The sequence below is a fragment of the Hemitrygon akajei genome, chromosome 10 (genome assembly GCF_048418815.1).
Source record: "Hemitrygon akajei chromosome 10, sHemAka1.3, whole genome shotgun sequence".
Taxonomy (NCBI): Eukaryota; Metazoa; Chordata; class Chondrichthyes; order Myliobatiformes; family Dasyatidae; genus Hemitrygon; species Hemitrygon akajei.
In genome coordinates this window covers 145,842,723-145,860,196 of record NC_133133.1, presented here as the reverse complement: position 1 = coordinate 145,860,196, position 17,474 = coordinate 145,842,723, and the positions used below count along the sequence as shown (strand labels likewise).

General features: G+C 39.2%; 1 protein-coding gene across 4 annotated transcripts in view; it reads right to left on the bottom strand.

Annotated features, from left to right (window-relative positions):
• LOC140734775 (ELKS/Rab6-interacting/CAST family member 1-like) overlaps nucleotides 1–17,474 on the bottom strand; it is a 766,434-nt gene that overhangs the window by 445,578 nt on the left and 303,382 nt on the right. For 3 of the 4 annotated variants that reach the window (XM_073059261.1, XM_073059262.1, XM_073059263.1), the window contains one exon: nucleotides 8,198–8,358. In XM_073059261.1, coding sequence (XP_072915362.1) covers nucleotides 8,198–8,358 — 161 coding nt within the window. Of the gene's footprint in view, nucleotides 1–4,178; nucleotides 4,922–8,197; nucleotides 8,359–17,474 lie in introns of those variants that run through there. The other variant, XM_073059264.1, reaches the window with a different exon arrangement.

The window sequence follows — 17,474 nt, the reverse complement described above, 5'->3', positions numbered from 1 at the left end:
ATGTACATCTTTTGCCACGTGACATGGTTATCACACTAAGATGGAGCTTTCTATACAATAGTACAGAAACGATAACCAATTTATCAAAGTTGCATTCTCAAAGATGGACTAACTGAATGATAGTCATATACTTTAGTAATAGTTGACTTTGCACAAATATTTCATTTCAAATTAGTTTTAATAATTACAACAATTAATGATGAGTTCTAACAGGTAAACAATAGAGCTGGGAAAATTCCAATGCGTATAGTAAACAGTAGATTCTGGTAAATTGGGCCATTGGTTAACTGGGGCTGACACTGATCTGCAACAACTCTTGAAGAACAAAAACTAAATTGAGAAAATAGCCAAGATTCCTTTTGTTTATTGGGACACTATACTGCTTAATTGGAACAGGAGACCTTTGCTGAACAGTTTTTAACCAGCATCAGTTGCATGCACTTGCATGGCCATTGTACACGACACCATGCTAAGAGCTAAGTTTTTAAATAGCATCAGATGTGTGTGTTCATTCGGTTTAAAAAACAGTGATTTTTGTCATTGATAGTGGGCAAAAAATAAGCAGTAAAACAATTCAGAACTCTTTTGTTCGCTGCAGTTTCAAGCATTCAAGCTTGGAGATGCCAGAAACAGTGAGGAGTGAAAATGAAATGATTTCACTACTTCAGCAAGTAAGGAACTACAGAAAATTTTGAAGTATCAATAGTCATCTTGAATGTTACAATGGATATGAAGATTTGGAGGATGTAATTGTCAAAACCTTTATGTGAAGGCAGTCCATTATCTGCAGTAGGTGCCTGCACTAATATTGTTCATTTACAGTCAATCAATGCTTTGTGGGGAGTAAATGGAATGATAAGGCACAGAAAAAGTTAGTTAGAAGTAGTCAAGAGAATGTTGACTCAACTAACACCTAGAAAACCAGATTGTCTTATGAAGAAAGACTAGATGAGCTAAGCTTGCACCTGTGTGAGTTAGAATTACCAAGTATAGCTGATGTACATCAGACCCAAGATGAATCTGGAGTGTAGCATTCCTCCCCCACCAAAAGTAAAAGATCCACGAACATATTTTTAGTAACTTGCTTCAAGTGATCCATACAAAACAAAGAAACATATTGATAGGACAGCTACTGCAGATATTGCTGAAATTGCAAAGATCAAAAAAAGGTCAAAGAATTATTGTCATTTCATTAAATAAGCAACTCTCTCAATTTTAATGGCGAATAAAATACGGATGATAACACTTATCATAAGGAGGTCTGAATGGTTAGACAATTAGAAATATTTGTGAGTGCACAGTTACCTTGAAAAAGATACTAACCTTTCCATTTTATTAGCCAAATTCCAAACAATGTTCCAAATTAAACAACACAACTTTGCCAAAACATGAATATTTCCAGCTAAGATGATATAACTGTATCTACTAAAATAAATACAATCTTGAGAAAAATACTTGCTTGGAATTTCAAGGGCACCCTACTGGCAGTATTTTAATAATAGAACAAAGACAACAGCAAATGTCAGTGTATGTTTTCCATTGATCATAAGACCGAGTCTCTTCGTGCAGTATACACCAGGTTTTCTTGTTGCAAGAATTCTAACTGTCATGCTTGAGCAATCAAACAATTTTTCTAACTACCCATACAATTTAATGGAATCAAACTGTTAATTCTGCACATTTTAAATATAATTAATCATTTTTGTTTATTTCTTGACACCGTCATTTGAAATTTATATATACAACTCTCATTGCATTGATATTTCAGTTCACATTCAACACTGTAAGAGCTAGTACCAACAGGCACATAGCACATCCATGTCAGAAGCAGATGATGTCCCCAATTAACAGTAATTTTTTTTTTAAACTACAAATACCAAAAATCTGAAACAAAATAGAAAATGCTGGCAACATTCAGCTGGCAAGATACAATGCATACTAGGCATATGGAATCAGAGTCGATGTTTTTTTATTATTGTCTATAATGCAGTTCTAAATGACGTATGAAACCTTAGCCAATCAGGGATAAAATAAGTAACCCTTATCAAAAGTAAGTAATTTTTTCTACTACATACATGGTAGCAGAACCTCTTGTGTTTATTACATGCTGGCATATATTATTCTTTAAAGAAATGATACAGTAAAACTCCAGTAATCTTCTTTCTGATTCCCGAGGGTTTAGCATCTAGTTCACCAGATGTTTGCCATAAACTCCTGGAAAATCACTGGGCCCCCAGTTTCCAGTTTCACGTTCTACTCAGCAACCCTTCGTTTTTATGTCTCTAACTCACTGAGCCCCCAAATTCCCTTTAATTTATAATGCTGAGTAGCATCTAATATTTATCATGATGTAGTGTAAAATCCAAAAAAAAAAGATTTGACACTTATGGGAATAACATCCAATAATCTGGGAAATCTGCTGGTACAGCACTAAAGTCCCAAGTCCAATGTCCAAACTTGATTTGCTGACTTTATCCACCATTCATTTGACTTCCTCCCAATTTCACTTTCATAGTCAAGTCCAAAAGCAAAAGGAATGTGTCATCCCTGTTGGTACCTATAGGAATTTCCCCATATTGTTATCATTAATATTAGATGCTACAAATTTTAAATAAACCACATAATTAAAATATATATTGCAATATTGGTGTGTAAACAAAATTGGTAGTTAGACAATAATTGTTCACTTAATGTTGTTATCCTTTTATATATCAACTGATTGCTGAAACAGTGCGTTGTGTGATTCAACTGAGAGAGCACAAAATGGAACAATTAAAGTGATTGTGCTACTGGATTTTCTGGAAAACAACTTGTGTGAAGAATTTATAGAGCAGAAAGAAGAGGTTATGCAATACAATGAGCTGGCTATGCCAAACAAACCAATCTGTGACTGGTCATAAGAGTCTTTTTAAAAGAGTAATGTGTGGTAAAATCCTTCAATAAAAACACTGATACTCTTTAAAATCCTTTGATACTTTTTCTTAACAGAGATATGATTGTTGGTAGATTTGCAATAACATAGATTGGAAGGAAGTGATTGAATTATTTGTGGAATCTGACTAGAGGGAATAGATGATGCTTTGGATTGTTCACTCCAAGAAAGTGTTTAGAGAGATGCAAAACTATAGTTAGCCAAAACAAGAACTGAAATATTGGATGGCCACATACAGAAACACAAGTTGTGAAATACTAGCAAAAAAGATAGAAAAGGGAAAAGACAGCAAAGGTTGTTTGGATCCTGATGTGTCGCAATATTCATGAATAATAAAAATAAACTGCATTTGGGAAATCACAAACAAGAGAACATCTGCAAATGGTGGAAATTCAAATAACACACAGAAAATGCTGGAGGAACTCAGCAGGCATGGTAGCATCTATGGAAAGGACTACAACTGATGTTTTCAGCCAAGACCCTGCAGCAGGACTGGAGAAAAAAAGATGAGGATCAACACTCATCTCAGGAGTCAGGAATCCAGTCCTGCTGAAGGGTCTCGGCCCAAAATGTTGACTGTACTCCTTTCCATAGATGCTGCCAGGCCTGCTGAGTTCCTACAGCATTTTGTGTGTTACTTGAATATGGGAAATGTTGTGCATGAATTGAACTATGAACATTTCTCAAAATGGTGCAAAGAGCATTGTAAGTCCACAGAGTAGAGGAGACGAACCATGTAAGAACAGAAAAAGGACTGGATTTAGGGTAGTTGTAAATAACGTAACTGGTATTAAGCATGGCTAATTCAGTGGAAGGAACACCCATTCATGTATGCCATTATGATACCTGTGCAAGCACAGCAACTTAACGTTTACTGAATATACAATGTCCCCAATCTAAGACATTTTGCAAATCTATTTGGAACTGTGATGTTGTGGCCATTACAGAGACTTGGATGTCTCAGGAGCACGAATGGCTGCTAAGTGTGCCAGCTTTAGATGTTTCAAAAAGAACAGGGAGGGAGGCAAAAGAGGTGGGGGCCTGTCATTGCTAATTAGGAATAGTGTCATGGCTACAGAAAAGGTGAAAGTCATGGAGGGATGGTCTACTGAATCAGTGTGGGTGAAAGTCAGAAACAGGAAAGGGGCCATAACTCTACTGGGTGTTTTTATTTAATATATATATATAGACCCCCCCCCCAATAATAACAGGGAGATTGAGGAGCAGATTGGGAGGCAGATTCTGGAACAGTGCAATAATAAAAGGGTGTTGTGATGGGAGATTTTAACTTTCCTAATATTGATTGGCATCTCCTTAGCACAAGGGGTTTAGATGGGATGGAGTTTGTTAGGTGTGTTCAGGAAGGTTTCCTGACACAATATGTAGATAAGCCAACTAGAAGAGAGGCTGTACTTGATGTGGTATTGGGAAATGAACCTGGTCAGGTGTCAGATCTCTCGGTGGGAGAGCATTTTGGAGGTAGTGACCACGACTGTATCGCCTTCACCATAGCAATGGAGAGGGATCGTAGCAGAAAGTTTAGGAAACATTTAATTGGGGTAGGGGGAAATATAATGCTATTAGGCAGAAACATGGGAACATAAATTGGGAGCAGATGTTCTCAGGGAAATGCACAGCAGAAATGTGGCAAATGTTCAGGGAACATTTGCATGGATTCTGCATCGGTATATTCCATTGAAGCAGGGAAAGGGTTGTAGGGTAAAAGAACCATGGTGTATAAAGTATGTAAAAAATCTAGTTAAGAAAAGAAAAGCTTACAAAAGGTTCAAGAAACTAGGTACAGTACTTCAGAAAGTAAGGAGGCATGGGATCCAAGGAGACCTTGCTATGTGGATCCAGAATTGGCTTGCCCACAGAAGGCAAATGGTGGTTGTAGATGGTTCATATTCTGCTTGGAGTTCAGTGATGAGTGATGTTCCACACGGATCTATTCTGGGACCCCTCCTCTTTGTGATTTTTATAAATGACCTAGATAAAGAAGTAGAAGGGTGGGTTAGTAAGCTTGCTGATGTTACAAAGGTTGGGGGTGTTCTGAATAGTCTGGAGGGTTGTCAGAGGTTATAGCAGGCCATCGATAGGATGCAGAACTGGGCTGAGAAATGGCAGATGGAGTTCAGGCCAGATAACAGTGAAGTAGTTCATTTTAGTAGGTTCAATTTGAAGTTAGAATATAAATGGTAAGACTCTTGGCAGTGTGGAGGACCTAAGAGATCTTGGAGTCCATGTTCAAAGGACACTCAAAGCTGCTGCACAGGTTGGCAGTGTTGTTAAGAAGTTGTATGGTGTGTTGGCATTCAACAACTGTGGGACTGAGCTGAAGAGCCGTGAGGTAATGTTACAACTATATAAGACCTTGGTCAGATACCATTTGGAGTACTGGGTTCAGTTCTGGTCATCTCACTTACAGGAAGGATGTGGATACTATAGAGAGTGTGCAGAGGAGATTTACAAGCATGTTGCTTGGATTGGAGGGCATACCTTATGAGAATAGGTTGAATGTACTTGGCCTTTTCTCCTTGCTTCGACGGAGGATGAGAGGTGACCTGATAGAGGTGTATAAGATGATGAGGGGCATTGATCGGGCGGATTGCCAGAGTCTTTTTCCCAGGGCTGAAATGGCTAACATGAGGGGGCATAGTTTTAAGGTGCCTGGAAATAGGTACCAAGGGGATGTCAGGGATGTTTTTCACACAGAGAGTGGTGGGTGCCTGGAATGCACTGCCACTGGCAGTGGTGGAAGTGGATACAATAGAGTCTTTTAAGAGCCTCTTAGATAGGTACATGGAGCTTAGAAAAATAGAGGGCTATGCACTAAGGAAATTCTAGGCACATTCTAGAGTAGGTTACATGGGCGGCACAATGTTGTGGGCCGAACGGCCTATAATGTGCTGTAAATTTCTATGTTCTATTTAAAGGAAAAACTTTCAACACGCTGGATGCGGAGGACAGGTTCTGTCTTGTAGAGCTTGATGAGGAGAACACATGCTTTTTATACCATTTACTGGATACCATTGTAAAAGAATGCCATTTGAAATCAATATAGGACCTGAGGAACTTCAGCAAAGACTGAGGATCACTGTGGGGTAAGGATCAAAGTAAATGCATTGAGGAGAAATAACATAGGCAGCAAGGTTAGACCAAGACTGGAGGTTAATACCTCTGATAAGCAACTGAGATTCACAAACAAAACTGAAATTCAAAATGAAGCAAGTCTCCTTTATGGATCACTTTATCATCAGAGATGGACTGAAACCAAGTCCAGTCAAAATTCAATGCCGCAAAGAGATGCTTAATCTCAGAGAAGATGCTTAAGCACAATGTATTTTGAAGCTCATTAACTATCCAAGTAAGCTCCACTCTCCAACCCCAGCTAATTGAGATAGGATATGAAATTGACAGAGATTTGTCCAACAAGGTTATGGAATAATGTTAGTTGGATGTTCACAAGTAGTCTGTCAAATAAATCAATAAGCCTCAATTAAAATTTTGATGATAAGAAGAACTGACATTCTAAACAGAAACCTCAGGAAAGGGTTGGAGCTTACAGGACAGCCAATCGAGAATTTACAATTAGACCTCTGATTGCTGCAAGGAGATGTCATACAAAAACTGATGAGGAATAATTTGCTATGATTTTTAGATTGGAGATGTTCCACCAGTAAACCCATGGGAGAACTATTAATGTACTCAGTGATCTCAGATTTATAAAGCAGAAAATAACATACAAATACACAATAGGTATAAGGACGGAGTAATATACAATATAAATAAAGATTCATTTATTGTTACATTTTAGCTTGGGCTATACAGTATTTATGGGTCACCCTAACCAGGGTGTGTGATGGTCACCTCCCCCATCTGTGTGAGACTGGTTGGGTTCACTCTCTGGGTTCATGGTCCCTGGTCTGTTTTGTGTCTATCACAATAAACGGTTGTTGAGTTCAACGAGCTTCCTCGCCTGTCATTATGGACCACACACTTGCCACAGTATGTAGATGACTAACAAGCTTAGCCAAACCTAACTCAAATGGAGAAGAGGTGCCACATATCTAAGCTTGAGACAATCAACATGGTATGACACATTCCAAATTCATAACCACAATTATCTGTCTCAATAGGTGTTACCAGGCAAGATATTTCAACCTCAAACCGTACTTTGTGCAAGCTGAATATTCAAGATAACTTTAGAGAAGGTAACTCTTGATTCCTCATTCCAAAGAACTTAGTTACCTCTGAAGAATATTAGAAAATATCTATTGCCTAGGAATGAATGGGATATCAGGGATAATGTATACAAGTGTAAAATCTGCAAATTCCCTAAAGGATCCAAAATGAAGAAACACTTCATTCTTGTCTCAGACACACCCTGGGAAAAATTCAGGCTGGATCTGTTTTCTTTTGAAAGAGAAAGTATATTGGATGAGATACATGCCAAAATAAAGTGATTATTTGTTTTTGTTGTTTTTCATTAATAAATTAGGGCTGCAACATATGCGCAATATCACACGTAATAGCATTCTGTGGACAATATCTGCTTCCTCAGTGACATCATCGTTTTAATCACAGCGATTATTTGCCAGCTAATGTCACAAAAGTGTTTGTGGATACAGGGTTTCAATACAAGGCTGAATGGCATGAAAGCAATAATAAGTGCGCTTTCTGGATCTACAAACAAAAAATGTTTTACAGTCAGTATTACCAAGTACTTCTCATATCTTGAGGGTGTTAACAAGGTGATACTGAGATACAACATTCAATAAAAAGAATAACAATATGTTTATAAAATCTCTTTGATAATGATTTCTGTTAACCACCTATAAAATGTTCAAGTCTCATTTGTTATTATACAACGTGCTGCAAAACAGTTATATCTTAGCCCTTTTCTTCAGGTACTTTCTCAGGTAATACTTTAAAAATTATATTTCTGGTTCAGATCAATCAATAGTGATTCAAAATCTAGACTAGTGTGCTTCCATATGTTCCAACTGTTGTGTTAGTGGAGCCATGGCATGGCCCATCTTCAAGTCTTTCCTAATATTTCAGTACAAGTGAACTGAACTAATTAAAGAGGGCTATTATTCAAAAACAGAAGCCATATATTTCAGTCATATTAAGACCTTTTCACAGATGTCAGTGGACACAAGTAATGAAATCTAATTTAGAAAAGCAAACAAAGTATCTGTACGACAAGCAGAAGGAACTCACCTCAGAACTGAACCAGTGAATTTAAATGACTGAACTTACTTCATTTCAAGGACTTCTTCAAGATGTTTCCGTCTCTCAGCACGTAGGTTAGTGAGGTGGGCTTCCTTTTCTGCAAGGGACTGCTGGGTAGAGGAGAGCTTAGTTTTCAGCAACTCCAGTTCTTGTTTCACTTTTTCCATAGCTACCATTAACTCTTCTACCTAAAAAGCCAAATACAAAAGTTATATTTGAACAACAATCAAATTCAACATTAATACTATAGCATTAATTATATATACATTAATATTATAGCAAACACTAAACATTATAGTAGATGCATAGGATATGGAGGAAATACATGTGAGGACTCCATTGAGAAGGAAAGCTACGATTTTGTGAAGAGGAGGAGGACATTGCTGAAGCTAAAAGGGACTGATGGAATTCTTACAGCAGGCAATGTGAGTGGAGCATAGTCAAAGTAGCCATGGAAGTCAGTGGATTTATAAAAGGTGTCAATGGCAATTCTGTCTAAGAAATCCAGAAAAGGAAGAGAGCTATCAGAAATAGTCCAGGTGAATTTGAAAGCAGAGTCGAAACTGGTGGTGAAGCATATGAGACTAATGAGTTCTGCTTGAATGCAGGAGTTAGCACTGATATAGCTGAAGTGCTGTAGGAAGAACTGGGGAAATATGCAGGAAAAGGCTTGGAAGAAGAACGGCACAGTGTTTCCAACCAAAAAAAAGGCATTTTGCCAGGGTCCATGTAATTGCTCATGACTACATCTTTGATTTGCAGAAAGTACGAAGAACAGAAAGGGAAGTTGTTGAGCGTAAGGACAAGTTCTACCAAGCAGAAGAGAGTGCTGTTGGGGGGAACCTGTTGGGTCTTCAAGAAAGAAACAGGGGACTTAATGCTGTTATAATACTGGATGAAGGTGCTTAAAAACTGGGAGTTCTTAGTAAAGATGAACTGGTTTGGATCAGAGAATTGGAAGTTATTGAATTGGTAGAGGGCATGAAAGATATCTTGGGTGTAAGTGGGAAGGAACAAAACAAGGAAAGATAGGATGGACCAGAGCAGGCAGAAGTAACAGGCTTACTTGGGTACTTCTGTTTATGAATCTTAGATAAGAGACAGAATTGGGCCACGGTAAGTTTGGATACTGGAGGACAGATCTCAAGATCTGAGGAGATCTATAATGGTCTTGCTCAGATGGTGGCCTGAAGTTTGTTAATGAGATCATCTTCCAGAGGGAGGCACGAGGGTGATTGGTCTCTGCAAGTTCGAGGTCAGTGTGCTAGACTACAATTGCACACTATGGTGGTGAGATGACTCTAAAGGGACTTGGTACAGTTTAAGCTAATGCTCAGGAAATCAATCTTTCCATAACCATTGCTAGTGTTTGATCAGCTAAAACTATTTAATTTCCCATCATAAATATTCACTTAACTTTTTGTTTTTGTCTGTTAAATCATACATATTATACCAGCTGGCTTCAAACTTTTTGGATTGGTGGAAATGTTAAGAAATCCAGAACACAGTGAGAAATTTATTCCTCTGATAAAAGTAAGTCCTATTGGTGAGCAATCTTCAGTTATGTTCTGTAAGTTGTTCTTCTGTTAGATTTATTTTGCAGAATAGTGAGATGGATTTTAACTGTCAATGATAAACAGTCTATGATCGACTATTACACAATCTACTACAGTGTATTTGATAAATCTTAAACAGACAGCACATACAGGAGATGAAATGGACTCACACAAGTGATGTCAAATCGATGTGATTAAGACACAAATTATATGAGTCCATTTCAGCCCTGACCATTACATGAGCAAATTTCATGATTCCCCAAACTAACTGCATCAGACACATACCGTAATTCTGGATAGATCAGCACATGTTCTTTTCTAAACAGAAGATGGGCTATTAGGCATAGGCACCCATTTGCTTAACTTACAATTAATCTTCTGTTGATCTCTCAGATGTCTGTCAAGGATTCTAGCGTTAGTTTAATATAAGACCATAAGGCATGGAAGCAGAATTTGGCTACTCAGTCCGAATTTGCTCTGCATTTGATCATAGCTGATTTATGCTCCTCCTCTTTACTATTCTCCAGCCTTCTCCCCATAACCTATGATACCCTTACTAACCAGGAACCTATCAGCCTCTGCTTTAAATATACCCAATAAATTTGACCACCACAGCCATCTGAGGCAATGAATTCCACAGTTTCACCAAACTCTGGCTAAAGGTATAGCTCTGTTCCAAAGTGACCCCCCTTCCATTTTGCGGTTGTGCACTTTGGTCCTGCACTCTCCTACTATTGGAAACATCATCTCCATTTCTATCAATTCATATATTGCCTTGAGATTAATTTCTTTGCAGCCATTTAACAGAAGAAGAAGAAAAAAGAAATACAAAAGAATTTAGAAAAACCTACATAAAAACATAAGAAATAGGAGCAGGAGTAGCTCAGCCATTCAATAGATTATGGCTGATCTGGCCATGGACTCATCTCCACCTTCCTGCCTTTTACCCATAATCCTCAATTCCCCAACTACGCAAAAATCTATCCAACTGTGTCTTAAATATATTTACTGAGGTAGCCTCCACTGCTTCATTGGGCAGAGAATTCCACAGATTTACCACTCTCTGGGAAAAGTAGTCTCTCCTTATCTCTGTCCTAAATCTACTCCCCTGAATCTTGAGGCTATGTCCCCTAGTTCTAGTCTCACCTATCAGTGGAAACAACTTTCCTGCCTCTATCTTATTAATCTCTTTCATAATTGTGTATGTTTCCATAAGATCTTCTCTCATTTTTCTGAATTCCAGCCAGTACAGTCCCAGGTGATTCAATTTCTCCTCATAGTTGAACCCTTTCATCTCTGGAATTAACCTAGTGAACCTCCTCTGCACCACCTCCAAAGCCTGTATATCCTTCCTCACATAAGTAGACCAGAATTTCATGCAGTACTTCAGGTACAGCCTCACCTGTATCCTGTACAGTTGCAGCATAACCCCGCTGCTCTAAAATTCAATCCTTCTAGCAATGAAGGCCAACATTCCATTTGCCATCTTGATAGCCTGCTGCACCTGCAAACCAACCTTCTGTGATTTATGCACAAGCACTCCCAAGTCCCTCTGCACAGTAGCATGCTGCAAATTTTTACCATTTAAATAATTATCTGCTCTTCCATTTTTCCTTCCAAAGTGGATGACTTCGCACTTACCAATATTATACATCTGTCAGACCCTTGTCCACTTACTTAACTTACCTATATCCCTCTGCAGACTCTATCTTTTGCACAATTTGCTTTTCCACTCAATTTAGTATCATCAGCAAACTTAGATACACCACACTCGGTCCACTCTTCCAGATCATTAATGTATATCATGAACAGTTGCAGACCCAGCACCAACCCCTGGGGCACAGCATTCAGCAATAATTGTCAACCAGAGTAACACCCATATATCCCAACTCTCTGCTTTCTATTAGTTAACCAATCCTCTATCCATGCTAATACATCACCTCAACTCTATGCAACCTTATCATATGGATGTCTTTTATTTAGCATCTTATCAAATGCTTTCTGGAAGTCCAAGTAAATAATGTCCATCTGTTCCGCTCTATCCACTGCGCTCGTTATATCCGCAAAGAACTCCAGTAAGTTTGTCAAAGATTCTGCCTTTGCTGAATCCATGCTGCGTCTGCTTGATGGATTCCTTTCTTTCCAGATGCCTCACTATTTCTTCTTCAATGACAGTTTCAAGCATCTTCCCAATTACACATAAATGAAGACTGAGCAACAGAAGATAAACTGAGCAAATAAAAAAAACTGAGAACATCAGTTGTAAAGAGCTGTTGAAAGTGAGTCTGTGGCGAGTGAAGTTATCCTGCTGGTTTAGGAGCCTGTTCATTGTCAGTTTATAACTAATCCTGAATCTCATGGCGTGAAACCCCTGCTTCTGTAACTCCTGCCCGATGGTAGTAGCTAGAAGAGGGAAGAGGGCATGGTCTGAATGATGGAGGTCTTTGATGATGAATGCTGCTTTCATGTGGTAGCAATCCATGTAAAAGTATTCAATGGTAGGGATGGCTTCATTTGTGATGCACTGGGCTGTGTCCACCACTTTCGGTAGCCTTTTTCATTACTGGGCATTGGTGTTTCCATACCAAGCCAAAATGCAACCGATTAGGATACTCTCCACTGTGCATAAGCCCAAAGATGATAAGATACAGAAGCGGAATTAGGTCCTTCAGCCCATCGAGTTCACTCTGCAATTCCACCATGGCTGATCCCGGATCCCACTCAACCCCATACACCTGCCTTCTCACCATATCCTTTGATACCCTAACTGATCAGGAAACTATCAACTTCCACCTTAAATATACCCACAGTCTTTGGCAGAGCATTCGACTGATTTACTACTCTCTGGCTAAAAATACGCCTCCTTACCTCTGTTCTAAAGGGTCGCTTCTCAATTTTGAGGCTGCACATCTATCTTAATTTGTCAAAGTTTTTGGTGACATGCTAAATATATGCTAATTTCTAAGAAAGTTGAGTCACTGTCGTTGCTGTTTTGTGCTGTCACTTAAACGTCAAAGCTCCAAGTAAATTTATTATCGAAGTATAAACACGAGAAATTCTACAGATGCTAGAAATTTAAAAAAACACACAAAATGCTGGAGATACTCAGTAGGTCAAGCATCATCTATGAAAAGGAGTAAACAGTCAAAGTTTTGGGCCATGACTCTTCCTCAGCACTGGAAAGAATGGGGGAAGACACCAGAATAAAAAGATGGGGTGAGGGGGTGAGTGGAAGGAGGAGAGCTAGAAGACGATAGGTGAAGTCAAGTAGGTAGGAAAGGTAAAGGGTGGGAGAGGAAGAAATCTGATAGGAGAGTGGACCATAGGAAAAAAAGGGAAGAAGGAGGGGACCCACGGGCCGTGATAGGCAGGTGAGAAGCGGTAAGAGCCCAGAGTGGGGAATAGTAGAAGAGGGGAGGGGGAGGAAATTTTTTTACTGGAAGGAGAAATCGATATTCATGCCATCACATTGGAGGCTACCCAGACTAAATATAAGGTGTTGCTTCTTCACCATGAGACTGGCCTCATCATGGTATAAGAGGTGGCCATGGATGTACATGTCAGAACAGGAATGAGAAATGGAATTAAAAAGTTTGGCCACCTGGATGTTCCACATTTGGCAGATGGAGCTTAGGTGGTTGATGAAGTGGGTCCCCCAATTTATGACTGGTCTCAGCAATGTACAGGAGGCGGCATCGGAATCACCAGACACAATAGATGACCCTAGGAGTTTCTCAGGTCATTGCCTCACCTGGAAGTACTACTTGGTGCCCTGAATTAAGGTGAGGGAGGCCACGTAGCACTTTGGCAACTTACAGGGATTAGTACCAGTAGGGAGATTAGTGGGAGGGATGAATAGACACGGGAATCACAGAAAGATTGAAACCTGTGGAAAGTGGGACATGAGTGGGGGTAGGGGGGGAAGAGAGGTAAAGCTATGTTTGGTGGTAGGATCTGTTTCAAGATGGTGGAAATTGCGGAGAATGAGGTGTTTGATGCAATGGCTCATAGGGCGGAAGGTAAGGACAAGAGGAACTATGACTATTCAAGACACAGGAGGATGGGTAAGTGTGGATGCTTGGGAAATGGACTAGATACAGCTGAGGACAGCAACAATGGTGGAAGAACGGAAACCTGTTCTTTGAAGAAGGTGGATATCATGAAGGAACTGAGAAAAGTGAATAGCATTTTTACAGGAGACAGAGTGGGAAAAGATATAGTCAAGATAATTGTGGGAATCAGTAGGTTTATAAATAATGCCAGTCGACAGTTTAAATCCAGAGAGGGAGACAGAGAAAGGGGAGGGAGATGTCAGAAATGGATCTTAATATCAAAGGAATGTCTATTTAACCATATACTACCTTGACATTCATTTTCTTGCAGGGATTCACAGTAGAACAAAGAAATACAAATGAACATCTACACACAAGGACAACCACTGTGCAAAAGACAAACTGTGCAAATACAATAATTAATTAATTATAGGACACAAGTTTAAAAATGCTTGAAATTGAGCCCATAGGTTGTGAAATTATTTGTGTTGTGGTGTTGTGCTGGCTTTAGCTCTATATTGGTGGATGACCTGCTACTAATGATCGACCTCACTGAATTTAGACTGCTGGGAAAGCAAGCAGAAATGCCACTCTGGGTAGCACTTTTACAGCTGACGTAATAGCAGCAGGTAAAACTGTTATCATTACTGCTTTGATAAATATTACACTGCAACAGCAGAAGGAAATTACCGTACATCAAGGAAGAGATACCAATTTAAATCCTCAAACTAATGCAGAAATCCTGGAAAAACAACCCATTTTTTAAAATGTTAATTTAAAATTCAAAGTTTTTATTACTATTAAAAGTGACTATAATAGCTAGCTTATTAAAATTTGGCCTAGAGAGCAAATAAGAACCAAAGGAGAGAAATTATCATTCATTTCATGGCCACATATAGATTACAATGGGACTAATGCAGACTGCAGGTGAATAATTGAATTAATACACAAATTTTGTGATTAAATGATATTGTGAGGAAAGTGATTCTTATTAGACGTGTTTGGAAGTCACACAATTCATCCAACTATTATAAACAACAATGACCAAGTTAAATTGTGGTTCTCTCCAAATATACAGAAAGAAATCTGAGATTGTAGTTCAATGGTGATTTGATTGAAAAATCATGAATACAGTTCATTTCACAAATGTGGCAATATGAAACTAGCAAAAGGTTGTGTATTATGTGCTATTCAGTATTATTGCTACATGTTGTAGCACTGAAAAGAACTAGTCTGAGAAATTATATTGGTGCACAAACAAAAATAGTTATGTAAATGACTACCAATAATTTTCCCTAAGAAATTAATTACAGAAATGGGTGGCACTGTTGTTATCAGAATATGCTTGTCAATAAGATCAGTAAGTGAAATAATGAGGGTTTTGTTGGTCTTGCTGGTAAAGGTGAATAATTTCAGTGCTCCAAGCTTGTCTGAAAAGTTGATTATTTTACTGTAATATCCTCTTCAACTTAACCATTCACATTATAACACAGAACAGTACTGCACAGGAACAAGCCCTAATGTACAGAACTTTGTGTCAAACCAAGCTATTGACTCCTAATCCCTTCTGTCTGTACATGGTCCATATCCCTTCTCTCAGCACATTCATATGTGCTATTTAAGAGCCACTTAAATACTTCTATCTTATTTGCTTTCACCATCACCTCTGGCAGCTTATTATAGGCAGCAACCATTCTCTGGACACTTATGATAATACATAAGACATTGCCGATCATCTAAGAGGAAGCCCATTAGAAAGGGCATGCTACTAATGGCACATGACCTGTGAGCATTGATAAGCTTGTAATAATTTCTATACTCTGGGTGTGTATAATTACAGGATCCACACAAGGAACCACATGGCTGATTAGAATTTCAATTCTCTTTATCAGTCTTTGTTCTCCAATACTTAACGTGCCCTTTGAGATAAAGGCCTAACCTCTGTCATCTTTCTGAATCTTGCTTCACCTTTGTGTTGATGAACACGCAAACCCAATTGTTCTCCCATACATATGTGTTTACCATTATAAAAATACTTTTTCTTTTTCAGATTCAGAATAAATAACCTCACATTAGTTCAGAATGTCTGAATATTTGCGATTTAATCAAATGTCAAAGCTTTATAGAGCTTTGCCAATTTACTCAACCTCAGACCACCTAACCAGTGGGTTAGAGTTAGTCTTTGTACTTTACAAAGGCCACTGTCATTCAACAGCAATCATTCTGCAATGTCACTCATGCAGAAAATGCTACTACTTACTGAGACAAGCCATAGAATTGAATCACAGACCAGAAAGGGACTGAAAGGGAAATGGATTAGCCATGATGAAATAGCAGAACAAACTCAATGGCCCAAATGGCCTAATTCTGCTCCTATATCTTGCAGTCTTATGAAGGCACATGTACCTATCAGCAGAACAGCAGGAAAATAATTTACACCTGTCAGAAGTGAGAAAATAACTACACAGGTATAAGAAAGTTTGAGGAGGAAAAACAATACTTTCCCAGCTAAATAAATGCCAATCAGCAAAGTGCAACAAATGCCAGTGCTCTAATTCAAGGAGCCTGGTAGGAGGCAGTTAGCATCGATTCCTTCAGCAGTAAGAGTCCTTGCTCAACGGAGCAAATTTGGGAAACAATTCATCATCCCAACAGATATGTCAAAACTACTCTCTTATGCAGACATCCATATATGAACAATTAAGCACTCAAATCCCAAACACAGCTACACCACACACAATCTCTCACACACTCTCCACTCTCTCACAGCCCTATCCACATTTCACTACTGAACTTCTATTTCTTTCAGAGTTCAAACCTCCATAAGTAAAATAATGAAAGTTTGCAGATGCTGGCCATCTGAGCGACACACATAAAATGCTGGAGGAACTCAGCAGGCCAAGAAGCATCTATGGAAAAGAGTATAGTTGACATTTCGGGCTCCAGCCCTGTATCTCTTTCACTAACCAGTCAACTTGAATCAGCTCTTTACTTCACCCCTTCCCTATTTCACCTCTCTCCTTGTGGTTCTTCCTCCCCTCCCCGTCCCCCCCCCCCCCCCACCACCTCATTCTTATTGTGACTTCTCATCTTTTCTTCCAGTCCTGATGAAGGGTCTTGGCCCAAAACGTCAACTATACTCTTTTCCATAGATGCTGCCTGGCCTGCTGAGTTCTTCCAAGCATTTTGTGCTTAATGAAGGAGTTACTCTCTCACCTAGAGGGGGTCAGCTGTGCTGTGAGGTTTACATTCCTTGACTTCTCTAGTGCCTTTAACACCATCCAGCCCAAGATCTTAAGGCACAAACTAACGGAGATGGGAGTAGACTCTCACATGGTGGATTGGATAGTGGACTACTTGACAGATAGACCTCAGTATGTGCAGTTGGGAGACTGTAGGTCTGACACGGTGGTCAGCAGCACAGGAGCGCCGCAGGGAACCGTACTCTCTCCGGTCCTGTTCACCCTGTACACATCAGACTTCCAATATAATTCGGAGTCCTGCCATGTGCAGAAGTTCGCTGATGACACGGCCATAGTGGGGTGTGTCAGGAATGGACAGGAGGAGGAGTATAGGAAACTGATACAGGACTTTGTGATATGGTGCAACTCAAACTACCTGCATCTCAATATCACCAAGACCAAGGAGATGGTGGTGGACTTTAGGAGATCTAGGCCTCATATGGAGCCAGTGATC